The 27,939-nt window shown below is 51.4% G+C and overlaps 1 protein-coding gene across 1 annotated transcript; it reads left to right on the forward strand.

Moving 5' to 3' along the window:
* Positions 1-27,790, forward strand: LOC127346686 (uncharacterized). Its single transcript, XM_071828923.1, has 4 exons — positions 1-96; positions 1,014-1,206; positions 1,442-1,905; positions 27,701-27,790. Exons 1-4 carry the CDS (start codon positions 1-3, stop codon positions 27,788-27,790), a joined length of 843 nt encoding a protein of 280 aa, XP_071685024.1.
* The last annotated feature ends 149 nt before the right edge of the window (positions 27,791-27,939 follow it).

The following is a 27,939-nucleotide window of genomic DNA, read 5'->3' on the forward strand; positions in this document are numbered from 1 at the left end:
ATGCCGCACAACCGGAGCCGGAGCCGGCAGAGCTGCACCGCCCGCGGCGAGCCGGAGCCGGCGGCTGCGCCGCCCTGCGACCGGAGCCGGAGCCAGGCCAAGCGTGGTGGTGCTGGATGAGAGCCCGGAGGGGGCACCTCAGGCGCCGGAGACGGCCGCGCCGGCTGGGCCATCTGCTGCGCCCGGAGCGTCACCACCGCCGGGGCCGACGACAAAGGAGCCGGCCAGGCAGGAGCCGGCAAGGGATGAGCCGGTGCGCACGGAGGGCGCCGACTCGCGCGCGTTGGTGAGGACGGGAGCCCCATCGGCGCCGCAGCAGGGCCTGCACGTGGCCAAGGGTGCCATGCTTCTGCATGTGCCATCCGCCTCCGACTCCAGCCTTGGCTCGGCTGGCACTATGGAGCAGGCGTGGCTCCGCGCCGACTCCTACGAGGTGACCAGCCGGGAGGGGAACCCCGGCCAAGCATCGGTGGAGATGTTCTTCTCCAGCCTGCAGGCCAACCTCAAGGCCAGGGCTGCCGAGGCCGCGGCCAACGTTGCCAACGTGGACGAAGCCGACAAGGTAAGCTTCATCTGTTTTTTGATTTGGTTGTCGTCCTGGTAGCCCTCCGAGGCATGGGCCGGCTGCTTGGAGCCGGTCCGGGTTTCGCCTAGCTGACTGTTTTTCTCTTTTCCTTAGGCTGTGATGGATCGGCGCACCACTCTGTACAACCGCGCCGTGACCCACTACCACAAGGCCAAGCTGGACCGGGCCGACTTGGCTCGCGAGCTTGCGACCGTCAAGGGTAGGATCTTGCTTCTTCTGACTCGATGTCTTCTTTCTTTTTAGTCTTCGTTGGCTGACGTTTCTTTCCGGTTGCCTCGCAGTTGAAGCCACCAAGGTCCCGCGGCTGGAGGCGGATCTCCGGGCTGCTCGCGCCCAGTGCGCCGAGAGCGAGGAGGCGGGCCGATCTGCCACCGCCAAGCTCAAGCTGGCTGAGCAGGAGCTGACGCGGCTGCGTCTGCTTGAGCAGAACCACCTCACCGAGCTTGCCTCCCTTCGGACGGCGGAGAAGGAGAAGGTGGAGGATCTGAGCTGGCGGCTGACGGAGGTGGAGAAGCAGCGCCTTGCGCTGCAGGAGGAGGTCACCACCAAGTCCACGGAGCTGACGGCTACCGCCAAGCGCTGGACGGACGAGATTGGCGCGCTTGATCGCGGCTTGTCGGGTGAGTGCATCTTTACGTTCCTTTCCCTTTGCCGGCTTTCGGCTGTCGGCTGCCGGCTTTCGTTGGCAGCCGGCGGCAGAAACTTCTGATTTCTTCGCTATCTCCATCTTCGGGCTGGGGGCAGTCGGTTCTTGCCGGCTGCCGCCAGGCTTTTCCTTTTGTCTTAGGACTTCGAAAATTTGCATTTTTCAGCTTATTTCGGCTTCGATGATTTCTGACTTGCTTCTTCTTGTAGCGGCCTTCCCGGAGACGCAGGATGCGGCGCTAGCGGCCGTTGGCGTTGCACGCGATGCCAGGAGGCGGACGACTGGCGAGGGCAGCTCTGAGTACTTCACCATGGAGGACTACATGGCGTCCATGGCTGCCCGCGTCGAGCCCATCACCAAGCTTGGCTGGGAGCTTCGGAAGGCGGCTGAGGAGCTGGTGCCGATGCTGTGGCCCGCGGAGGCGGTGCCGCAAGATATCTCCAGCCTCACCTCCTTGATGGAACGGGCGCCGGATCGCTTCCTCTACTGGAGGGAGTCGGCCACGCGCGCTGGTGCCGACATGGCGCTGTCCTTCGTCCTCTCTTGGTACAACGAGGTGGACCTGGGGCAGCTCGAGTTCCGGCGAGCCGGCGTGGAGGACAAGCTCCCAGCCGAACACAAGACCGCCCGCCTTGCCCGAGCCAGCGCCATCGCCGACTTCGTCGACAAGGGCGTCTTCGTCGCGGACCCGAACCCTCCATCCGATGAGGACTACATGGAAGATGAGGAGGCGGAAGACGAGCCCGAAGACGACCCGGCAGCCGGCTCCGCTGACGCTCCTCCGGCTGGTCCTTCTCCAGCCGCGGCTTAGTTTTACCTGTCTTTCAGTTGTTCTTTTGCCAAGACAATTTATTAAATCCCCGGGATGCCGGGTGCATATGTATGAATATTATCGTCCTTTCGTTATGTCACATTTTAATGTGTTTGTTAATCATTTGTATGCCGAGTTGCTTTCTTTCAACTCGTTCGCTTTTTCCCATCCGCCCCACTCTTTGGCTGTGCTCTTGCCGGTCGTACGTCCGACTTTCGATCCATCGCCGGATCAAAAGCGGGCCGCTGGGTGAGGCCGACAGTATTTCGGTCGAACGAGCTGAATTCGGCAATCCGGCACTTTTATGAAAAGTTGCAAGTCAACTCGCTTTTACTCTTTCCCTTAGTCGTTTTTCGCGTGCCGGCTCCCTAGGCCTTACTCCCGCCAGCCGGACAGCCGGGTTGCAGTCTGTAGCTGGGTCGGAAGCCGGCTGTCGGAAACCGGATCACGTTACTGAGCCGGCCGCGTGAAAGGGTTCAAGCCAATTGGCGGAACGAAGTAGAGTACGCGAAAAACTTGTCAGAAACGGCGCTCTTGGCGCGTGCTTTTTCATAGCTTACAAAAGGGATACAAGGGATACATACATTCCTGCTCTCATGTGTAAAATGGGCGGAGTAAGTTGACATTCCAGGGACGTTTAGTCTCCTCGTCAGCCTTGTCCGGCTTGTTTTTCTTAGCCTCTTGGGCATCTATGAGATAGTAGGAATCATTGCCTACTGCCTTGCTCACGATGAAGGGACCCTCCCATGGGGATGACAGTTTATGCTATCCGGCTGTCCGCTGGATCAGCCGGAGCACTAGGTCTCCTTCTCGGAATGCTAAGGGCTGGACCTTCCGGCTGTGATAGCGTCGGAGGCTTTGCTGGTAGATAGTAGATCTGGACGCAGCCAGCAGCCGGGCCTCTTCGACCAGGTCGACTCCATCTTCGCGAGCTTCTTTGGCTTCGGCTTCTATGTAGAGCTTGATCCTTGGCGCGTCGTGCTCGATATCAGTTGGCAAGACGGCTTCGGCCCCGTATACGAGGAAAAATGGTGTGAAGCCGACTGAGCGGTTTGTCGTTGTGCGCAGGCTCCACAGCACATTGGGCAGTTCTTCAATCCAGCAGCCGGCTGCTCGCTCAAGCGGCTCCACCAGCCGGGGCCGGATGCCGGCTAGGACTAAGCCGTTAGCCTTTTCCACTTGTCCGTTGGACTCTGGGTGCGCCACAGAAGATAGGGCCATCCGGATCCCCATTTCCCCGCAATAGCGAGAGAAGATGCCCTGGGAGAAGTTGCTGCCGTTGTCGGTGATGATGCTGTGGGGGTAGCTGAATCTCACAATGATTTCCTTGAGGAATGTGACGGCTGTGGAGCCGTCCAGCTTCTTGATTGGCTTGGCCTCGATCCACTTGGTGAATTTGTCAATCATCACCAAGAGATGTGTCATGCCACCTCGCGCTGTTCTGAATGGGCCTACCATATCCAAGCCCCATACGGCAAATGGCCATGTGATGGGGATGGTTTTCAAGGCGGAAGCCGGCTGGTGTCTCTTCTTTGCGAAGCGCTGACAGCCGTTGCACTTCTTCACCAACTCTTCTGCGTCTCTGAGCGCAGTCGGCCAGTAAAAACCGTGCCGGAAAGCTTTGGCCACTATGGCTCTGGATGAGGCGTGATGTCCGCACTCTCCTTGGTGGATTTCCCGTAGGAGTTCAATCCCTTCAGCCGGCTCGACGCACCGCTGGAACACCCCACTTACGCTGCGTTTGTACAGCTGGTGGTTGATGATTGTATAGGCCTTGGCCCTTCTCTCAATCTGCCTGGCCTGGACTCGTCATCGTGCGACACCGTCGGTGAGGTAGGAGAGGAATTCTTGTGCCCATGAAGGTACGCATCTTATCTCGAATACGCTGACCGACAGGGCCTCCTGCATGGGAGCTTCCGGATTCGACTGCATGGTCGTCGGGTTCGGCTTGCTAGCCGGCGGGTTCGGCTTGCTAGCCCCCGAGTTTGGGAAGCCCCCGGGTTGGACTGAGAAGTCCCCGGGTTCGCGTGGTAGCCGGCGGGTTTGGCTTTGAAGCCCCCGACTTGGGCGATGAAGCCCCCGGGTTCGGCTGAGCAGCCCCCGGGTCAGCCGGCACGAATATTGAATCCGAGTCCGGTGACGGTATGATGGACGGCTTCTTGAGAACCGCCAAGGCGATGCCCGGCGGAATGGCTTGCCGGGTTGAGCCAATCTTGGACAAGGCGTCAGCCGCCTCGTTGTTTGCTCGTGGCACATGGTGGAATTCGCAGCCGTCGAAGAAGCCGGATAGCTACTGGACATGGAAGCGGTATGAGGCCATGTTGGCGTCCTTCGCGTCCCAGTCGCCAGATGCTTATTGTATGACCAAGTCGGAGTCACCGAAGCAGAGTATGCGACGCACGCCAATCTCCTTGGCCAGCTTCAGTCCATGAATGAGCGCTTCATACTCCGCCACATTGTTGGATGCGGCGAAGTGGATCTGCAGGACGTAGTCCAGCCGGTCTCCCTTGGGAGAGGTGAGGACGATGCCGGCTCCCAAGCCGTTGCGCATCTTCGAGCCGTCGAAGTGCATCTTCCAGTGTGTGGAATCCGGCACAGGCGGCAGGTATTGCATCTCAGCCCAGTCGACGAAGAAGTCCGCGAGGATCTGCGACTTGATGGCTGTGCGTGGCTCGTAGAGGATGGTGTGGGCGGCTAGCTCCAGGGCCCACTTGGCAACCCGGCCATTGGCATCCTTGCTGCCGATGATTTCCGCCAAGGGCGCTGTGGCAACCACCTTGATGGGGTGCTCTTGGAAGTAGTGCTTGAGCTTCTTGGCCGCCATGTAGACGTCGTAGGTGACCTTCTGGTAGTGGGGGTAGTTTTGCTTCGACTGGGAGAGCACTTCGCTAAGGTAGTAGACTGGACGCTGGACCAGCTGCTCCCTGCCGTCTTCTTTGCGCTCCACCACCAGGACAACGCTAACCACTCGGTTGGTGGCAGCGATGTACAACAGCATCGGCTCCATTGAAGCCGGCGTTGTAAGGATTGGCGCGGTTGAGAGCACGCGCTTCAAGTCACGGAAAGCTTCATCCGCCTGCGGTGACCAGACGAACTTGTCCGCCTTCTTCATCAATTGATACAGGGGCAGTGCCTTCTCCCCCAGCCGGCTGACAAAGCGGCTCAAGGAAGCCAGGCAGCCAGCGAACTTCTGGACGTCCTTGAGGCACTGCGGCAGTTCCATCTTCTCCAGGGCACTGATCTTCTCCGGGTTGGCTTCGATCCCTCGCTGAGAGACGAGGTAACCAAGGAGCTGGCCAGACGGCACGCCGAATGTGCACTTGGCCGGGTTGAGCTTCATCCGGAATCTTCTCAGATTGGTGAAGGTTTCTCTCAGGTCATCAAGGAGGGTAGTCGTCTCCTTGGTCTTTACAACGACATCATCCACATACGCGTGAACGTTTCTGCCGATTTGATCCTGCAAGCATTTTTGCATGCACCTTTGGTAGGTGGCGCCTGCATTTTTCAAGCCGAACGGCATAGTCGTGTAGCAATAAGCCCCATACGGGGCAATGAACGAAGTCTTTATTTGATCAGCCGGATTCAAAGGAATCTGGTGGTAGCCTGAATAGGCATCTAGGAAAGACAATAGTTCACAGCCGGCAGTCGAGTCTATAACTTGATCTATGCGCGGCAGGGGGAAGGGGTCCTTCGGGCACGCCTTGTTCAGGCTGGTGTAGTCGATACACATGCGCCAGGAGCCGTTTTTCTTCAAAACCAGGACCGGGTTCGCCAACCAGTCCGGGTGCAGCACTTCCATGATGAAGCCGGCTGCCAGCAGCCGGGCGATTTCTTCACCGATGGCCTTCCTTCGTTCTTCGGCGAAGCGCCTGAGAGGCTGCTTCACCGGTTTGGCTTCAGGCCGGACGTGGAGGTGGTGCTCAGCCAACTCCCTCGGCACACCTGGCATGTCTCTTGGAGTCCATGCGAAGATGTCCCGATTCTCACGGAGGAAGCTGGTGAGCTCGCTTTCCTATTTCTTGCTCAAGCCGGCACCGATGGTGACGTACTTGTCCGGCTGCGCCGGGTCCAGCAGGATCTTCTTGGTGTTGTCGGCCGGCTGGAAGTGAGTCGTCCCAGCCGGGTTGCCTGCAGCCGGCATGTCTGTCCGCGCGGCCTTGGCGAGGGCGACGGCGTCGTGGATGAGCTGCTTCTCGGTGGCGATGACCAGCGTCTGGGCCATCTTGGAGCTCTGCGTGGCGCAGTCCATGGAGCGGCGATAGTCGCCGGCTATGGTGATGACCCCCTTGGGGCCAGGCAGCTTCATCTTCAGGTACCCGTAGTGGGGCACCGCCATGAACTTGGTCAAGGCCGGCCTGCCTAGGAGCGCGTGGTAGGGACTCATGAGGTCCACCACCTCGAACTCGATTCTCTCGGTGCGGAAGTGGTCCGGCTTCCCGAACATCACCTCCAGCGTGATCCGGCCGATCGGCTGGCAGCAATGGCCTGGCACAATGCCATGGAAGACGGTGGGGGTGGGGCACAACTCGGCCTCCTGGATGCACAGCTTGCGGGCGGTGTCGCGGTAGAGGATGTTGATGCTGCTGCCGCCGTCGATGAGGACGCGCGAAAAACGCACGCTGCGCCGGGTTGTGCCGATGGTGGGGTCGAGGACCATGGCGTAGCTGCCCGGCTTCGGCAGGACAGCCGGTGTGTCGCGGCGATCAAAGGTGATGGCCTGCTCTGACCAGTTTAGGTACTGGGAGACCGGCGGTATGACCGCGTTGACCTCGAGGGAACGGCTCTGCTGGCTCGTTTTGTCCTCGGGCTCGGAGGTGAAGATGATGTAGGTAGCATCTTCGGCCAGATATCGGCCGCCATGGTGCACTTGGTTAGCCTCGTGGTGCTCGAGGTTGGCGTTCTCTGCGCCGGCTTGGCCACCCGGCCCGCCGGCTGGTGGAGGCGGGGGTGGAGGCGGGAGAGGTTCACCGCTTGTCAGCCGCTTCATGAAGTGGCAGTCGCGGGTGGTGTGGTTGGAGGGGTTCTTGCCGCTGTGGTACTTGCACGGCGAGTCGAGCATCTGCTCGAAGGTGTACTTCGGCTTCCACTGCCGGTCTTGCTTCTGGCGGCGGCTGCCGCCTGCCGCGTTGTCTGCCACGGCGGCTACGTGGGCGGAGCCGTACCGGCGGTCCGGCTGGTCGCTGTGACGCTTGCCGCGGTAGTTGTCCCGCCGGCTGCCATGAGAGGCGCCGTCTGCCGGCTTGTGCTCAGCCGACTTGATGTTGTCCCTTCTTGCTGGGGCCGGTGAAACATCAGCCGGCGCCTTGCCGGCTTCCTCAGCCAGCGCGTACTTGTCCGCGATGGCCATCAAGGCGGCCATGGACTTGGGCTCGCTGCGGCGCAGCTTGTGCCACAGCATGGTGTTGGGCCGGCAGCCGCCCATGAAGAAGCTGATGGCTTGGATCTCGTGCACACCCTCGCAGGAGTTGCGCATCTCGCACCAGTGCGTCAGGTATGCGCGGTCCGTCTCGTCCGGGCCCTGCTTGCACATCTCAAGCTGTTGGGGCCGACCCGACCGGCGGTAGCAGCCGGTGAAGTTGCTGATGAAGGCCGCTTCGAAGTCCAGCCAGCCGTTTATGCTGCCGGCAGGCAAGTTGTTGAGCCATGTGCGGGCGGAGCCGAGCAGCATGAGGGGGGAGTAGCGCACAGCCCAGCGCTTGTTGCCTTTGGCGATGCCGACTGCGGTGGAGTAGTCCTGCAGCCAGTCCTCCGGCTTGGCAGTGCCGTCGTACTTGGGGGTGTCGCGCGGGAGCTGGAAGCCGTCGATCATGGGCTCGTTGATGATGCGTGGGCCAAAGCACTTTGGGCCGGCTGGAGCTTCTTCTTCCGCAATGCGGGATTCGACCAGCCGGTCGAGGCGGTCTCTGGCGTCGGTGGGCTCGATGCGGGGGCCCAGCCGGGAACGTGCCGGCTGGCGTGTGCCGGCTGCTTCTGGAGCCGGCCGGTGCTGGCGGCGGGGCTCGGAGTCTTGCTCCTGGTTCCAGCTTGGGGGAGGCCGGCTGCGGCTGCTGCCGCTCGGCTGGTGGCTCGGCCGGCCCGAGTGACAAGGTATCAACTTGTCAATGCCTATGGATTGTAGGCTAAGGTTTAGTTGGAAGTAGAGGGTAAGTAGATCTCGAAGGTTTCAGCCGAAAAGTACTCGACGACTATGAGAACTAGGGTTTGTAACAATGATTCGATTACCTCTTCGTCCCTCGACTCCCCATTTATATAGGAGGTGGAGCCGAGGGTTTCGTTTTGTACAAGTTACAGAGTCCGGGACGGTTTCTAACTCATCCCGCCAGATTTACAAATAACACTTCCTATTACAACTCTAACTTTCCTTAATATATCTTGGGCTCCCGAATCTTCTTATTCTTCGGGTATTGGGCCTTCATTAAACCCCGGGTACTATCTTCGGCAGGCCCATTTGGGATGCCTATGTCAGTAGCCCCCGAGATTTTGCTTGAATCGTAGAGTCAGGGAAAATCTCCACTGTTTTATTTTTATTCAAGAGCTTTAACTTTTTTATATTTCTTCACATAAAATTCTATATTGTACAGGGATACTGGTAGTTGGGGCTAGTTCATCTGACGGATCAGGTACTAGTTAACTGCTCTAGTGGCAATCCCCAAAAACCTACTTCAAGACCACGTCCCTGGACATGATCTCGGGATACTGGTGTAAACTTCGACAGGTGCCGCTTAAGGTCTTACCATTCTGTCGAGTCCCAGTCAAATTTATCGAGTACCTAACGCGTCCGTTAGGATTTTTCTTCGTATCTGTTGATACGGATAAAAGTAGCAGAGCGCAGTCTTCGGCGATGCCACGCCCAGCAGAACGGATCTGGGGTCTTACCTTCGCAAATTTGCGGCATTCAGAAATTGATCGCAACTTTGGCGTTCTGAGAATATATTGTCGAGTGCTTTTCCGGCTGTTGGAATGGCACATTTTATCGAGTCACATATGACTTATATTGCTCTCCCGATGGGAGTATATGTAGAGTTAATTATAACTCGAAATATACTCTCTTGCTTTTCTATCTTTTCTTTTTTAATTTCATCGGGCACGCGAACAGCGTTCCCGATGGGAGTAGCCCCCGAGGCTACAGCCGAGAACTTGTGCTTGGTTGTAGGCTCAACATTTTAGTCCACCTTGTCGCTATATTGTCATTATTTCCCAATATGATCTTTTTTTTTTTATCTCTCGGGTGCGCGAACAGCGCTCCCGATGGGAGTAGCCCCCGAGGCTACAGCCAAGGACTTGTGCTTGGTTGTAGGCTCCCGCAATTTCTATACTGCCATACTCGAAATTTTACTTTTTATCAAAGTAGCCCCCGAGCATTTGGGCAAAAACTTGTATTTGATCAAAGGCTCCCGAAGTATTTAATAACTTCTCCTGTCGCCAATCTTCTTTTATTTTTCTTGTCGGCATGCTTCCCTTAATCAAATTTACTTCATCTCTGTTAATAGTCGTGATTTTTCTGTTTTGTGGGTCCATTATTTCCACCACGTTGACACGTCGTGCAAGTGGGGGACACACGTCCTCCGCTTTTGCTGGCGCACGTACGGTAACGCCTATCTCAGTAAAAATACCTTTTTACCCTTTTATCTAGAAGATCTTTTTTCACCACACGATTTCTTCATCCAACGGTGCATTGCTTCGCCCGATTCTTATATAAACCTTTCTTCAACCTCCGTTCACTCCCTCGCTTGCGCCGCACATCTGTTCCTCTTTGCAAAAACTTCCCCTGCGCCCAACTCTCTTTGATCTTCCGCACTCACGAACATTGCTTTTTCCAGTGTCGTTGATGCCACCGCGCACGCGACTCACTCGCCACAGCACTCCAGAGTCCAAGATGGCCGTTGAAGATCTTGAGTGGGAGAGATCTAAAATCTCCAACCAAGACGTCAACACGCTGAAGAGACTTGGCCTGATGAAGAAAGAGGACGCCATCCGCTTTCCCAGCGAAGAAAGCTACCCAAACCCTCCAATGGAGTACCGGGTTAGTTTCGTTGATCACCTCATCCGCGGCCTTTCTGCCCCAATTCACGATTTCCTCCGTGGCCTTCTTTTTGTTTACGGGATTCAACTGCACCAGTTGACCCCCAATTCCATCCTCCACATTTCCATTTTTATCACGCTGTGCGAATGCTTCCTTGGAATCCCTCCTAACTGGGCTCTGTGGAAATGCATTTTCTGCCTCCGCCGCAATGGCTCCCACAACGCCACTTATAACATAGGCGGCGTTGTTATCTGTGTCCGAACTGACGTTGATTACTTCGACGTCAAATTTCCTGATTCTGTCCAAGGGTGGCGCAAAAGGTGGCTCTACATACACGAAGAAAGTGCCAACTCTGTGGAACACAACATAGTCCCTTTCGACGGAAGTGCCAAAATTCAACGCCGCCGCTCCTGGGACGCTGAAGCTTCCGAAGAAGAGAAAAAGGCGACAGAAGCACTTATGTCTCGTATTCATCAGCTTCAAAATACTCGAGGCAAAGAACTATCTGGTGTTCAAATCACTGCCTACTTCCTTAGGATTAGAGTGCAGCCTCTTCAGGCTCGCAAAAATCCCCTTTGGACGTATTCTGGTGAAAACGACGCCAATAGAATCTCCAGTGATCTTTCTGCAAAGGACTTGGAAAAGTTGATTCGAAGAGTTTCCCGCTTGGCCAAGAAGGATCCTATTCCCTCCTCTTGTCGCGTGGAACCATACAGCTCCGCCAATCCTCTCCCCGAGGTATTTTGTCTTCTCGAGTTTCTGTCTTGTTCCGAACTTTTCCCTGCATCTCATTATATTGATATCTCTCTAATTTTTCTTTTGTCGCTATTTTCTTGCAGAACCATCCTACTATGGCTTCCCTTCCTCCTCTTCCTGAGGATGGAGAAGTCGAAGAACAGGCTATCGTTGCCGAAGACACCCAAGGTTCTTCTATTCCTGAAAGTGAAGTCGCAGGTTCTCACAAATCTGCGACTTCCCATGAAAAAGAAGTTGAATCTGAAGCCAGCGAGTCGACACAATCCCTTCCTCCTGCTGTTTCCCCAAGGAACAAAAGGAAAAGGAATGATGCCGAGGATTCTGGCACTTCTAAGGCTGAAAAAGTTGTTCCTTCTCATCTGAAGGCAGCTTATGATCCTTATATTGAATCCCTCGTCAGCTCGTAAGTCATCTTTATTTCTCCCTATTTCTGTACTCGAGATGTTTATCTTGTCTTGCTTTTTATGCTGCCGATTTTTGATCAACAGTGATGACGAGGAAGAAGTACCAACTGTTGACGTGGCTCCTCAGACAAGCACGTCACATACTGTACTTGCCTCAGACACGCTAGTTGAAGGAGAAGAATCCTCGCCCCCTCAACAAAACGTCGTCACCACAACTCCGCCAGCAAGCCCCCTTGCTCCTTCACCAAAAAGGACAAGGATTGAAACAATTGTTGAACCTGCCCCTCAATTGGGCAGCTCGTCGACTCTGCTCTTAGATGATGTAAGTTTGTCGATATCTATATTTCCTCTATTTTGCTTTTTCACGCCTTCACTCTCTTTTTCATGCCGATGTTTCTCTTGCTGTGTTCTTCTTTAACAGCCCATGATCAAAGAGCTTCTCCGCATCGGATCCCAATTTATTGGGTACCGTGAGTATGCTAGCAGAGCCGAAGGTAATCAACTTTTATACTTGCCGTTTTTTCTTGACTTTTTGCTCCTGTTGCTTGTCACGATTTTTGATCCTTCTTCTTTTTTTTTATATATCTCGACAGAGAAACTTGCAGAGGCCAACAAACGTGCCGACGCACTTGCTCAAAAACTTGAGCAAAGTGAGGCGGCTCGCAAGAAAGCCGAACTTGTTGCTAGCGAAGCCAAGGCCGAGGCTGATGAAGCCAAAGCAAAAGCTGCTAGTGTCGAGGAACTGCAGAAAAGACTTGAGGATGCTGCATCTGCCTTAAACGGGCACAAAGCTGCACAAGCTTCTCGCGAACAGGGGATCCTCAATCGCCTGAAATCACAAAGTCGACGCACTCACAGTAATATTATTGATCCCTTCTATTTTTATGAGAACCGCTGTTTCTTGTTGTTGACCAACGTTTTGTTTCCTTGGCAGACCAAACAAACCAAGATTTTGATCTGGAGAATCCTGTCGATGACCCTCTCCTTGACGCACTTTCCTATCTGGAGCTTCATGGGTCCGAAATTCGTGAAGGCGTGGCAAATGCTAATGCGGGATTGTCGGCGCTGTTCCCTTACTTCTTCCCGAAGAAAGAGGAGCCCCCGACTTTCCTTACCCTTGCCAAGATGTTCAATTCACCAGAAGACCTTGGACTGAAGATGCGCCAAGAAAATATGAAGATTGCTGTCGAAAGCACTGTTGCTCTGGTTGCTGACATCCAACAGACTGTTGATTGGACAAAAGTTGGCGACACCGATCAGATAGAGCAACCAAGATGGAGGTCCCTGATTAAGGCAGCCAAGCCCAACACGAAGAAAATCTTGGCTTATCTCGGGATCAAACCAGCTTCGACTCCTAGCTCATCAAGGCTGGAGGTCTAGTTGCATGCCTCCTTGTTTTTCTTTCTCTGTTTCTTTTGCTCTTGTCACCAAAGTAGTTATTTGGCGACACGTACTTCGTTAGCTCCACTGTAAGGCCTTTGTAATTATTCTGAAAGATTAATGAAAACTCTATCTTTTGCTTGTTGATTGATGTTGTCTTTTAAATTTCAGTTGGTATTTGATAACTACACTCCATCTTCCACTCCTTCCAATGTTTCGCCTTCTTCTTCTCGCTCAAAGAGAACTCTTGCTGATGCTACACCTGTCGAAGATTCCTTGCCGCGAGAATTGGATGAACTTCGGCAGCAACTTCAGTATGCAAAGAAGCAAACACTTGTGATGATGGAAAAATCTCGCAAGTCATCTGAAGCCGAAAAAATTGCACTTCAGCAAGCTCGCGAGGCCGTGGCTGCTAAGGAAATCGCCGTCTCGAGGCTGAAAAGGCGACTACTCGAGAAAATTTCATGCTCGAGTTGATGAATGAAGCCAGTGCGGATATGTCGGGTATGCTTGTTTCATCCTCAATATCTTCTGTCTTCATGCTACGTCTCTTAAAATTTTTCTGCTCCGTTGTTTTAATAGGTTCCTTTACTGATGCTGTTGCCGAAGAAGAGAGGGTAAATACTAGGACGAACCTCCTTGTTAACCTTTCCCTTGATCATGGTTCTCTGTTTTGGGCTACCCCAGAGAGGACCCGCCAGATTGTCAGATTTCAAGATCGCGCCTCTCAAACTCGCGATTTCCTTGACTTCTGTACCAAGACCCTGTCCATGGTTTATAATTCCATGTTTCCTCGGAACGTTCAACCAAAAACTCTTCCCGAGTTAATGGAGAAATTCAAGGATGCCCACAGGATCCATGATTTTGTCAAAGCTCAACTGGTAGCGGCGCGCATTTGCTCTTATCATGCTTCAGATCTGCCACTCAAATCTTGACCTGACCCAAGTTGTTGCGAAAGTCCATCAGAAGGTAAAGCGCTGAAGAGTTGGTGTCGACCGAATTAACACGAAGGTTTCGCCTGTAGCCGAAGAAATGATTGAAGACCTTCTTCGGATGGATGCCGACTTTTTTGCCGATGGTCATTATGCTGATTTTCTTGGCGCCGCTCCTGAAGAAAACAGAATTACCCTTGATGACATACTGAATCATGACTAATTATTTTCCTTTGTAGATAACTCTTCTTTGTAACCCATGATTGTGATTATATTGTGAAGCAATCATTATTTTTCTATATTTGTCTAGCCCCCGAGTGTTTCGGTGGCTATTTACTGTATTTGTATATTGCGAGGTTTTGAACCAAGGCATTTATTTAATATGTATTTATGGCGAATATCAGCCCCCGAGCTTCTTTATTGAGTACTATTTTGTATTTTCATTGACTCACGAGGTATTTTAGTACCAAGGCAAGGCTTTTCTTTGTCGATGAACTATATTGAAATTCGTCGGGTCAGAGACTTTGAACATGTCGATAAAGAAAAATTATATTGACACTATCTTTATTATATTGCAGCACCGCGAGCCCGCCTCATTAAAAACCTTTCCCGGCCCCACTCGGTGCCCCGAAAAAGGAAAAGAGTGCGTCTGAAAACTCGCGGGCGTTTCAGTACATTGAAGTTTTACAAGGACTATATTTCAACTCTAGGCATAGAACCGCCTGAGTTGCGCCACGTTCCAAGGGTTTTGCTCCTCCACCCCTGTCTTCTTGTCCTTTATCCTGTATGCTCCTCCTCCGATTACTTCCGTGACAATGTAAGGGCCTAGCCATGGTGACTCGAGTTTTTCATGACTTTTTTGCGTGAGCCGAAGAACTAGGTCTCCCACCTGAAAGGATCTTGGCCGCAAACGTCGACTGTGGTAATTCTTCAAGTCCTGTTGGTATTTGGTTACCCAAGACAGTACTTCATCTCTAGCTTCATCAAGTGCATCGACGTCATCTTCTAGCGCTTTTCTCGACACCTCTTCATCATATTCTACGACTCGTGGAGAGTCATGCTCTATCTCGATTGGCAATACTGCTTCCGCTCCATGAACCAAGAAGAACGGAGTTTCTTGTGTTGCTGTATTTGGTGTTGTTCGTATGCTCCATAATACACTGGGCAACTCCTCTGGCCAGGTGTGTCGAGCTTTCTCCAGTGGCGCTAATAAGCGTTTCTTAATGCCATTGCAGATGATTCCATTAGCTTTCTCGACTTGACCGTTGGTCTGCGGATGCGCAACTGACGCAAAGTGTAGCTTGATACCCACTTCTTCGCAATAATCTTTAAACTCGTGGGATGTGAAGTTACTGCCATTGTCTGTGACGATGCTGTGGGGCACTCCAAATCTGAAGACGAGGCCTTTTATGAATTTTCTTTGCAGATGCTCCGTCTGGTGAATTTATCGGCTTCGCTTCTATCCACTTTGTAAATTTGTCGACAGCTACTAGCATGTACTCTTTTCCTCCTGGCCAGGATTTGTGTAACTTGCCCACCATATCCAGTCCCCATTGGGCAAAAGGCCACGACAATGGTATTGGTGTTAATTCTGCTGCTGGAGAGTGAGGTTTTGCGGCAAACCTTTGACACGCGTCACAAGTTCTTACTATTTCCTTGGCGTCCTCGATTGCTGTCAACCAGTAGAATCCTGCCCGAAATACCTTGGCTGCAATAGCTCGACTACTTGCGTGGTGGCCACATATTCCTTCGTGTACATCCTTCAGAATTATTCTTCCTTCTTCGGGTGTGACACACCTTTGCAGGACGCCTGAAATACTTCGCTTGTACAATTCTCCTTTGACCACCGTGAAAGCTTTGGAGCGTCGAATTACTCGCCTTGCCTCAACTAGATCATCGGGTATTTCTTTCCTGAGGATGTATGATATGTACGTCTGCATCCATGGTATCTGTATCACCATGACCAGGTCCTGATCTTCTTCTTCCTCTTGCTCTTCCTTGGTAGCCCCCGAGGGTTTCTTCTCCTTCTTTTTTGATTTTGTTGATTTTGTAGATCTCTCTGTTATCTCTTCCCAAAATACACCTGGCGGAACTGCAAGGCATTGCGACCCGATGTTTGCAAGAACGTCGGCTTCGTCGTTGCTCAATCTGCTAATATGATTTACTTCGCATCCATCAAACAACTTTTCGAGCTCGTTGTACACCTCCTTGTATGCCATCATGCTATCATTGACTGCGTCACATTGGTTCATGACTTGCTGAGCCACCAGTTGTGAGTCGCCAAATATTTTTAATCGAGTTGCACCGCAAGCTTTCGCCATCTTCATCCCGTGTATGAGAGCTTCATATTCCGCTTCATTGTTAGATGCGTTAGGGAACGTCATCCGAAGGATGTACTTCAACTTGTCGCCTTCAGGTGATATGAGTACTACTCCTGCGCCAGCTCCTTCTAGTCTTTTGGACCCATCAAAGTTCATGGTCCAGGTTCTTGACAAGTCTGGAGGTCCTGTGTTTTGCAACTCCATCCACTCTTCGATGAAGTCCGGCAGAACTTGCGACTTGATTGCTTTTCTTTTTTCATACGTGATATCCCGAGGGGAAAGTTCTATTCCCCAAAGGGAGACACGACCCGTAGCTTCTGGATTGTTTAGTATATTTGACAAGGGAGCTTCATTGACCACTATGATCGGGTGTGCCGAAAAATAGTGGCGCAATTTTCGTGCTGTTGTGAGCACTCCATATGCTAGCTTTTGGTACTGAGGGTACCTTTGTTTTGATGGCGATAAAACTTCGCTGACGAAGTATACTGGCCTCTGTACTCCATGGAGTTTTCCTTCTTCTTCTCTTTCGACAACTAGCACCGTGCTCACCACTTGGGGCGTGGCTGCAATATACAGCAGGAGAGGTTCCTTTTCCTTCGGCGCCACCAAGATTGGTGGTGTCGAGATTGTGCGCTTCAAATCCTCGAAAGCTCTGTCGGCCTCTTCGTTCCACTGGAATTTATCTCCTTGCTTTATTAGAGCGTAAAATGGTAACGCTTTTTCTCCCAACCTGGCGACGAATCTGCTCAAAGCTGCGACTCGCTTGATTAGCTGCTGTATTTCTTTCAACTTTGTTGGCTTCCTCATTGTTATGATAGCTTGTATTTTGTCGGGATTTGCTTCAATCCCTCTTGCTGAGACTAGAAATCCCAGAAGTTCTCCTGCTGGGACGCCAAAGGAACACTTCGTCGGGTTCAGCTTGAGGCAGAATTTGTTGAGGTTTTCGAAGGTTTCCTTGAGATCCTCGATCAGTGTTGCCCCCTCTTTTGATGTTATGACGACATCGTCGATGTATACTTGCACGTTTTTCCCGATCTGTGTCGCCAAACATTTCTGCATCATCCTCTAATATGTTGCTCCCGCGTTTTTTTAAACCGAAAGGCATTGTTCTGTAGCAAAACACGCCATAAGGTGTTATGAACGCTGTTTTGGCCTCGTCTTCTTCTTTCAATCTGATCTGGTTATAACCAGAATACGCGTCCAGGAAGGAAAGACGTTCACATCCAGCCGTGGAGTCGATAATTTGATCGATCCTCGGGAGGGGAAAGTGATCCTTTGGACAATGTTTATTGAGACACGTAAAGTCGACGCACATGCGAAGGACTGTCGTGTGTTTCTTCGGCACCATCACTGGGTTAGCTACCCATGTGGCTTCTGTAGATATCTCTTTGATAAAACCAGCTTCCTCAAGTCGATTTACTTCTGATAGCATAGCTTTGCGGTTTGGTTCCGAAAAACGCCGCAGAGGTTGTTTGATTGGTCTCGCTAATGGATCCAAGTTTAAGTGGTGCTCGGCAAGTTCCCTGGGTACTCCTGGCATGTCAGCTGGACACCATGCGAAGATTTTCCAGTGCTCATGGAGGAACTCGACGAGCGCGCTTTCCTATGCGATATCCATGTCGTTTGCGATAGATGTCGTCTTTTTCGGGTCTGTCGGGTGAATCTGCACCTACTTAGAATTTTTCCTGGTATTGAAGGTTGATTCTTTATTTGGCCTTCCAACGTCTGGCAGTACGTCGTAATCAGTCATGCTTTTTGACGCCAAATACTCAGCTTGCATCCCGAAAGTTTCTGATAGCCGATGAAAATCCTTGTCGCATTTATCGGCTAAGGCAAAGCTTCCTTTAACTGTGATTGGTCCCTTTGGTCCAGGCAATCTCCACAACAGGTATGTATAGTGTGGCACCGCCATAAATCTAGCATATGCTGGTCGTCCCAACAGAGCGTGGTATTGTGACGGAAAATCCACGACTTCAAATTCCAGCCTCTCGATTCTATAATTTTCTCGGGTCCCAAACAGAACGTCGAGATTGATCTTCCCCAATGGATAACTTGGTTTCTCCGGTGTGATGCCGTGGAACCTTGTGTCTGTTGGTTTCAAGTTTGCTAAGGATATGTTCATCTTCCTCAATGTATCTGCATACATAAGGTTTAAGCTGCTGCCGCCGTCTATGAACACTCGAGAGACATCAAATCCCGCGATAACTGCTGGCAGAATAAGTGCTGACTGCCCTGGTCGAGGAACTTGCTGCGGATGATCTGCTATGGTAAAGCCAATATCTTGTCCTGACCAATTAAGATACTCAACTGTTGGTGGAGGCATTTTTTCTGCCATAAACACCTGTCGTGAGATTACTTTCTGAGCTCTATTGGATGGCCTTCCTTTCTGAATCATCGACACCGCTCCGTTGGAGTTAGGATCAACATAAGGTGGTGGTGGAGGTGCTGCCGCTATTCTGAGCTGGTGCCGATTGTCGTCTGTAATCGCGGGAGGAGGTGGCAAGTGAATCTCGCTTCTGGGTTCTCGAGGATTTCTCTGTGTTGCCCACGCGTTAGCGTGCTCCGCATACCTTAGCATTGCCTGAAAATTTCGACAGTCTTTCTGCAGGTGCCCTGACTGTCTTTTACCGTTGCTGTCGAGGAAAAAGTGCATTTGACACGGCCCATTCATCATCTCTTCAGGGGACACGAAAGGCCTTGGGAACCTAGGCCCGCTATTTTGCCTGTTATTGCGAGAATCATCCCTGTTATCACTTCGCTGTTCACTGCTTCTCTGATAATCATCTCTGTTGCTTCCTCCTGTGTTTGACCGAAAACCTGCCGAAATTTGCCCTGGAGCGTCATAGTTCGGGTACTGCCGAGGGAATCGTCGCCTCGGTTGATAGTTTCGACCACGGTCCTCCTCTGGCGACCTATGCCGTTTGTTGTGGACAGCGTCTTCTCCATCTGCCCATCTGTTTGCTATCTCCATTAACGCGGATACTGTCTTTGGATTGGTCCTTCCCAAGTCCTCATCAAAATCTCCACGCCTGATTCCTGCGACAAACGCATCTATTGCTCTCTCGTCAGATATATTTTCTGCCGAGTTTTTGATGATATTCCACCTTTGGATATACTTTCTCACTGACTCATCCGGCTTTTATCGACATGCTCTCAACTCCTCTAACGACGCAGGTTTTTTGCACGTGGATCTGAAATTCTTGACGAACACGTCCTCGAAACTTTCCCAGCTGTCGATAGATCCTGGAGTGAGTTTCTTTATCCAAGATCGTGCGGCTCCACTCAAATGCACCTGGATGCTTTGCATAGCTGTTGCCCTGGTTCCTCCTGTGAGCTTCACTGTCTCGAGATAATCAACTAGCCAATCCTCTGGATCTTGAAGGCCGTCGAACTTCTTGAAGTTGTCGGGTAACTTGAATCCTGAAGGGACTCGAGTTTTTCGGACTCTCCTCGTGAAGCATGGTAAGCCGCACATATCTTCGTCGTTAAGCTCCGGAGATTGCCGATGATCCCTTCTGCTTTGCCGCGCTCTGTCGACCCTTGCTTGTGCTGCTGTGTCTCTTGCTCCACTTGGTCCTTCAGGTGCTGCCGCTGTTGCTGCTGCAGGTCGTGGACTATTTTGCCTTGCCGCTCCTTCGGGAGGCGTTGATACAAACGCTGTCCCCATAGCTCCAACTCCTGCTACCGCCATATTGTATAGTGTTTCCCTTGGATCACCTGGAGGTGGTTTAGATGCGAGGATAAAAGCATGTGTCGCCATATACCCAGCCTCTGTTGTCTTAGGGATGATGTTTCCTCTTGTATCTATCGACATGAAGGACATGTCGAGGTTTTGGACCAAGTGCTCTCTTTCTGCTTCGGGTATATGTTGCAACCTTGATCTTGCTCTGTTCCGCGCCTCCCTGTGGCTATCACCCGAAGTTCTAGATTGTCGACTTAAGTCTGCCCTCCTCCTGCTAGATGCAGAAGCTGCCTCCTTTCTTCTGTTTAACTCAGCTGTCTGTTTTTCCAATTCTCTTGCAGCTCGTGCGAGCCTATATTGATATGCTTGCAATTCTTCTGGTGTGGCCGTGGTGGCCATTGGTTCTGAACCGTTCATAGCTCTCGCGGCTCTATCCCACGCTGCTTGCGAAAGCTGAACTCTGTCTCGTGGCTGCGGCCCGACGTATTTATTGCCCAGGCCTTGTCGCAGATTGGAGGGATCGACGTATGGATTTCCCAGATCGTCGAAAGCCCCAGATGTTTCCTCTTGATCTTCAATGGCATAAATCTGATGATACTTTGTACTCAGATCTATGTTGGGTTTGGTGACATCATCGTTGAGATTGATGAAGACCTTGCCCACTGTGATAGATTTGTCGATGAAGTCGTAACTGTCGACATCGCTTGAGCCATCGCTTATATATGAGTCCGCAGATGACTCAAACGACATGTCGTTGAAGATCTTGGCGAGTTTCTCTCTTGCTCTGGTGCTGACGTAGCGTGTCGACGGAGTTTCTTCTTCTCCTGACTCGGTTGAAGATGTGTAGCTTGAAAAATCGGAATCGACCGCCGACGATCCCGACGAAATCGGAATTTCGACACGATACGATCCTTCCTTCTCGACGCGAAAGTGAAACCTTCCGAACGTCATCTCCATGGGCTCCGCCAGATACGCATATGCATCCAAACGGGAGGGTGGGTGAGGAACAAAATCGACAAGACCAGCAGCGATCTGTTTACCTCGATCCATTGTGTTGCTTGCGGTTGACGATGTCGAAGATCTTGAACGTGCCATCGAGATCAGATCCTTACGCCTCTAGTTCCCACAGACGGCGCCAATTGACAAGGTATCAACTTGTCAATGCCTATGGATTGTAGGCTAGGGTTTAGTTGGAAGTAGAGGGTAAGTAGATCTCGAAGGTTTCAGCCGAAAAGTACTCGACGACTATGAGAACTAGGGTTTGTAACAATGATTCGATTAACTCTTCGTCCCTCGACTCCCCCTTTATATAGGAGGCGGAGCCGAGGGTTTCGTTTTGTACAAGTTACAGAGTCCGGGACGGTTTCTAACTCATCCCGCCAGATTTACAAATAACACTTCCTATTACAACTCTAACTTTCCTTAATATATCTTGGGCTCCCGAATCTTCTTATTCTTCGGGTATTGGGCCTTCATTAAACCCCGGGTACTATCTTCGGCAGGCCCATTTGGGATGCCTATGTCACCGAGCTTGCGTGCGTGGCCCGGGAGTCACGGTGCCGGCTTGGGGCTGGGGAGGCGGACTCGGCCGTGTCCCTGGCGCCTTCCCTGTCGTTGCCTGCAGCGCCACGAGCGTGAGAAGCTCTGGGGGCATTGACATGCCTGGGGTCAGCCGCCTGCCTGGTGGCTGCGTTGAGCAGCTCAGTCACCCGCTTGGTCTGGCGGCGTAACTCTTCGCCTTCAAGGCGGTTCAGCTCTTCTGCGGCGGCTTGTGCCGCGCGCATGTTCTTGTCGGGGGTGTTGTAGACGGGTAGCTCCGCGGACGGAGCCGGCGAAGGAGCACCGTCGCGGGCGATCTCGACGCCGAGGTCGCGGCCCCTGCGGCGAATGTGGCCGGCTCGGCTTGGCTCGTCGCCGCCTGGAGTGAGGCCGTGGGCGCGGTTGTACTCGCGCTGGGTGATCTCCATCTGGCGCTTAGCAGCAGCCAGTTCTTCTGTTTGCTTGAGGAGGAGCTGGCGGTGCGCCTCCAAATCTGCCTCGATGGCGGTGGGGTCGCCGCCTGGTGTGAGCGGGGTGCTCAGCTTCGCCCGGACTTCATCCAGCCGGGACGGTGGAGGTGGCGCCTTTGGGCCCGAGCCGGAGGCATTGGGGTCGACGTTGCGCTCCAGGTTGGGGCCGCGGGTGCGCGGGTTCTTGGTGGGGAGCTCGTCGCCAGCCATCATGACTTGCACGACGGCGGGGCTGGCGTGAGCGCTGCTGCCGGCTCGCAGAGGAGGGCTAGCGCAGCGCAGCACCTGCCGCGGGTAGCGCGGCGGTGCGACGGTGGCGACGTAGACGTCGTGGCCGCCGAAGGAGATGATGCTGCCGCCGGCTGGGAAGGGCTGGTCGGCGAAGCAGCCAGCGTTGTCGCTGACGCAGTCGAGGGAGCCGAATCTCCAGATCAAGCCTGAAGCGACTCGCTCGCCGGTGGTGATGGTGAGGCCCGTCCGGATGAAGACACCGGCCGAGGATGCTGAAGGCCCTACGGTGGGTGCCAAATGTCGTGGTATCGTCACGGCATATGCCATAGGGTGGCTAATCGAAGTGGTTCCTGAGGGATCTCACGGCGGTATCCGGATGCTGGTATGGGGACGAGCGACACGGCGACGTACCCAGGTTCGAGGCCCTCCGATGGAGGTAAAACCTCTACTCCTGCTATGAGTGTATATGATGATCACACAATACAATGGTGCTCCTAGAGCTGTGTCCGGCTGCTCCTGGGAGGCTAAGGGAGACGATGGTCTCTCTCACAGGGCAGCGCTAAAGGTAGAATGAAGTGAGAATGATCGATCCCCTGCACGAGAGGGGGTAGTGCGGCTTATATAGGCACCGGCACTTTACATATAAGACCCTATAGTTTACTGGCCGGCTTGGCCGGCTCCGGCTTCCGCTCCTTCCCGAGGCGGTGACGTCAGGAGCTGTTGAGGCGTCGTGGCCTGTCCCATCCGGCTGCCAAGGTCAGCGGTATGGAGAGGAGGTGTCCCTGTCGCCGTCAGCCACTGTAGCCTGTACGGCTCGACGTAGACCATGATGGCCTGTCCGGCGCGTGGCACTATTGCTCCACAGTGCCCCGCGCTTTACGGAAGATGAAGTCAGCGTGGACTTTGGGAACCCGGATCACCAACCCGGTTCCTTCCAGTGCAAGACTCGCCAGCCTCGAGTCGGTCTGAGGTACAAACCCCCAGTCGGATATGGCTTGTAGAAGCCGGCCCAGCTACAGCATTGGTGGCCGTAGCCAGGCCGACTAGGACCTAGAGCCAGCCGGCTTCCGGACCAGCCGGCCACGGCGCCAGCCGGCTGCTCCTCAGCCGGCCTTTGCCGCGAGCCGGCCAGTGGCCAGCCGGCTGCTCCGCGTCCATTGCCCTACCCGGGGTCTTCCCCCCGACAGCTATGGTCTCTTGTTCTTCTGCAAGGTCATTCTTTAGGGATGCTACATCATTGGCATACTCTCGTTCAAGAGCACCCTTTTTATCAATGGTGTTCTCATGCATCCAAATAAGTTTTTGGCTCTCAATAGCGATAGTCAAGATTTCAAAGAAGTGAGTGCTAGCAATTTTATCTTTGCAAATAACCTTGAATACGCTCTCACCCTTATCGCGTAGAGAGACAACCCAATCCTCTTCTTCATATTCATCCTCATCCTTATCACCACGAGACATATTAGGTTCCATGGTAGGAGGTACCATGGAACCCTTGGCCATAAGGCATATATGAGGACCGTGAGATAAAGATGAGGAGTTACTTGAGGCTCCTTTCAAGATCTTGTCTTGACCAATAGAATCTTTGGTTTCCTCTACAATGTTAGTCACACAACAACTAGAGGAAATAGAAGCATTTTTATCATGGCCACAAGACAAAGCAAGCATATCATCATTAGATTTATTCAAGCAACGTACACATGATATGCAAGGACTATCAACACAAGCATGTAAATCATTTCTAGTGCTAGATGTGTTTAAGTCCAAAGATGAACCATTGCAATGAGATAGAGATGAGGAATCATCAATAGTAAGCTCAATATCAACATTGCAATTTTCATCACCACTCACCATATCATTACCTTGTGTCTTACCACACTTTGGTGAAGTGGATGAAGATGAGGACTCATCACGGCCGGAAGTGGAAGCAATACAATCATCCTCAATAATATTGGACACATCATATTTGTCTTGAAGCTTTGTCCATAATTCATGAGCGCTCCCGAAAGGCATGATTGAAGAAGTAACTACATTGCTCACAACAATGGAAAACACATGAGAAGCAAGAGCATCGAGGCAAGAGTTTTTCTCCTCCTCAAGAGATAAATTTTGAGGATCCTTAGGAGAATAAAAACCCATGCCAAGATATTGCTCCATGTCCGGGGACATACCCCGTAAGATTTTAAGCACATAAATTTTCCATAGATCATAATTTGTGCCATCAAATATAAACAAGTTATTGTGCGCTAATCCCCTAACTGACATCTTTACTCTCAAGGCGGTGAAGCCTAATAATGAGAGACCTTGCTCTGATACCAATTGAAAGGACACGGATGTCGCCTAGAGGGGGGGGGGGGGGGTGAATAGGCGATTTAAAACTTTTACGAGATGGGCTAAACAAATGCGGAATAAAACTAGCGTTTACTTTGTCAAGCCCAAAGCCTATAAACTATGGTTCACCTATGTGCACCAACAACTTATTCTAAGCAATGGTTCACCTATGTGCACCAACAACTTATGCTAAGCAAGACAAGCAACTTATGTGATAGCAAGATATATATATATAACTTCAAGCACGATGGCTATCACAAAGTAAAGTGCATAAGTAAAGAGCTCGGGTATAGGAATAACCGAAGTGACGCGGAGACAACGATGTAGCCCGAAGTTCACACTCTTGCGAGTGCTACTCTCCGTTGGAGCGGTGTGGAGGACAAGTCACTCCAAATGCACGAGGGCCACCGTATTCTCCTCGAGAATTCCCACCAAAAGGGATGTCCTCGATCCACTATGGGACCTTAGGAAGGTCACCGAACCCGCACAAAGCTTGGGGCTATCTCCACAACTTAATTGGAGGCTCCCAATAAATTGCCACAAAGGCCTTGCCCTTGAAGATTCTCCACAACTTAATTGGAGTCCCCAAGAACACCACTAAGATGCCACAAAGGCCTTGCCCTTGAAGATTCTCCACAACTTAATTGGAGTCCCCAAGAACACCACTAAGATGCCACAAAGGCCTTGCCCTTGAAGATTCTCCACAACTTAATTGGAGTCCCCAAGAACACCACTAAGATGCCACAAAGGCCTAGAATCCGTCTAGGGTTCCAAGAACCCAAGAGTAACAACCTTCTTGCTTTCACCTCCACGAATCACCGTGGAGAACTCAAACCGATGCACCAAATGCAATGGCAAGAATACCACAAAGATGCTCAAGTCCTTCTCTCTCAAATTCCAACAAAGCTACAAAATCTATTGGGGGAATAAGAGAGGAAGAACAAAGGAATTCACAAAGAACACCAAGATCAAGATCTAGAGAGTTCCACTCACAAAGAGATGGATTTGATTGGTAGAAATGTAGATCTAGATCTCCTCTCTCTTTTCCCTCAAGAATATGCAAGAATCATGGGAGGAATCAAGAACTAGGGCAAGCTTTGAAGTACAACAATGGAGGGGAGAGAGAGAAAGTGAACCAACCAGCCCAAGGAGGAAGAAGGGGGTCTTATATACCCCCTCCCAACGAAATATGACCGTTTGGGGCCTCCCAGGCCGGAAAATCCGCCCCCGGGCCGGATTATCCGCCCCCGGGCCGGATTATCCGCCCCCCGAAATCGCCCCTGGCTCGGGCCAGATATTTGGCCGGATATTGTCCATGTTTTGGCCTTCGGGCCAGATTATCCGCCCCCCAGAAAACTGCAGAATCACCAAAACTAAAACGGGCATAACTTTTGCATCTGGACTCCGATTTTGATGATCTTGGGCTTGTTTTGAAGCTAGGAACAAGCTCTACAAGATCATGCAGGAAACCATCATAGTCCAACAAGGGAGGATAGAAACAAATGATGAAAGGTTTGACCTATCTAAAAAAGACATACCGGTAAAACTTCCAAACTTGAAAATGCAACAAGTTGCCCATGCAAAAACCATTCTCAATGAACTAGAGCTTGTCATGAGAATAAGCACAAGCTCTAAAACATCACATGGATAAGATCCAAATAAAACCAAGAAAGATGATGAACCAAACTCGAAAACGCAACAAGTGATCTATGCGAAATCCGTTTTCGATGAACTAGAGCTTGTCATGAGAATAAGCACAAGCTCTAAAACATCACATGGATAAGGTCCAAATAACAACCAAGAAAGATGATGCAAGGATGCAAAGGTTTGAGCTCTCTCCGATCGAGTTACTCACTCGAGAGCCCTCTTGATAGTACGTCAACTAAACTATAAACCGGTCTCCAACTACACTATGAGACCGGTGAGAAAGAAACCCTATCAAGAGCAAACCTTATACTTGCGCATTACACTTGAGCTCGATGACGACGATCTTGACCTCAACAAGATGGAACGCCTTTCTTTCTTGTGTTTGCTTGACGAAGTCTTGTGGATTGCTCCCCCATAATCCACCATGGGAGAGCTTCTTCTTCGGCGCATCTTCACATAACCATGACCACCATGTGGATTGCTCCCCCATAATCCACCATGGGATAGCTTCTTCTTCGGTGCATCTTCACATATCCATGATCACCATATGGATGGCAAGACTCAAGCAAAGGACCTCTTCGAGATGGCTCATCTTGAACTTGCACTTCATTTCTTCATTCTTCATCATGTTGATGTCTTGAAGTAACTCTAGGGCTCACTTCATCTTCATCTTCAAGACATACTTGACATTCATCTTCATCTTCAAGACATACTTGACACTTGATATCCTTCATCAAATTCTTCTTATTGCAACCTTGAAGCCAACATATGGTTCAAGAATTGCCTATGGACAACTCCTACAAATATAACTCAATGCAAACATTAGTCAATAGGGATTGTCATTAATTACCAAAACCACACATGGGGGCTCCATGCACTTTCAATAATTATCAGTGTAGATAAGATTAGTTTGGAAGATATGAATCAACATCTCGAAGTAAGCATAGAATTTACAAGTACCATTAGTCAACTGGCACATATCAGGTGACAATGTTCTAGTGAGTGAATTGCCCCTCAAGCCTTTGAAGATCAAGAGGGCCAAATGCTAGTGTCATCTTTTATTACAGAGTGAATAGTAAGGAAAAACCATATGGTGCAGTTCAGGGTAACTCCTTGCATGTATGGTAGTACTCTATTTCAGTATTTATGCCTTGGGATGTCGATTTGTTCTGCACCATATTTGTACATTTCAATACAACAGACAAAATAGGTTTATCCATGAATCTCAAAATAACTACTCATGAAGACAGAAAGGTAAACTCACATAATTTTGGTTAGATTGATTAACCTTATGATTCCTATTGAGATGGTGCTTCTCCCATGTATTTCTTCGAACATCTGACATGCATGAAATAGATACATAAAACTGGAAAGCAACAGGGTGAGAGAAAAATATGAGAGTGATTCATTCCTTGCCCATAGAAAATAGAGAAAGGAGATGCTACATGAGCGCTGCATTGGTCTCAATTCCTTGAGCCCCTAATCTCTTGACCTGCTGCCCAGCAGACACCACATCACTGGCCATTAAGAATGACTACTACATCCTTTGGTTCCTTGCTGAATAGGCTGAACTGCATCCTCAGTTCGTTTGTCCTGTTCTTTTTCCACAATGTGATGTGCACCGTGCCACGTTCTTGGGCTCCCGACTGGCCCTAGATGACTAAACTTCAGCTGCCGTGACCAGAACCTGCACGAGTATGGATGAGGGATAGGCAGAACTGAAGAGAACGAGAGAGATGCGCCATTAGTTGCGGTGGCGGTGGTTACCACTGGAGCAACGGACAAAACGGAGAGGAGGGCCTCCTGACGGGTTGTGGGCGCAACTGGTCATCCGCGTGCGCCGGCTTGTCCTCCAAGTGGAAGAAGGTAGATCGGTTGGAGCTTATGACACCTCGTCTTCTACTGTTCTCTCTATTGAGGCCATGACCCATGAGCGGATCGCAGTCTTGCTACCTCTCAGATGGCCCTTTCCCTGTTTACTTCGATCAGCTCATCCCGTCTGGAGCCTCTCTCATGGATAATCGCCGCCCGTAGCATACATCTCCCTATCTCTAGATCCCGAACACGTAGTCAACTCCCCCTCCACGTGAAGCTTTGGCCACCATTTGAAGGCATTTGTCTACGGCAGCGCACGTCAGGCCATCTGGGGGAATACCGTGCCATTAAAACATACCAAAAGAACC

This window comes from Lolium perenne, chromosome 4 (assembly GCF_019359855.2).
Source record: "Lolium perenne isolate Kyuss_39 chromosome 4, Kyuss_2.0, whole genome shotgun sequence".
NCBI classification, from domain to species: Eukaryota; Viridiplantae; Streptophyta; class Magnoliopsida; order Poales; family Poaceae; genus Lolium; species Lolium perenne.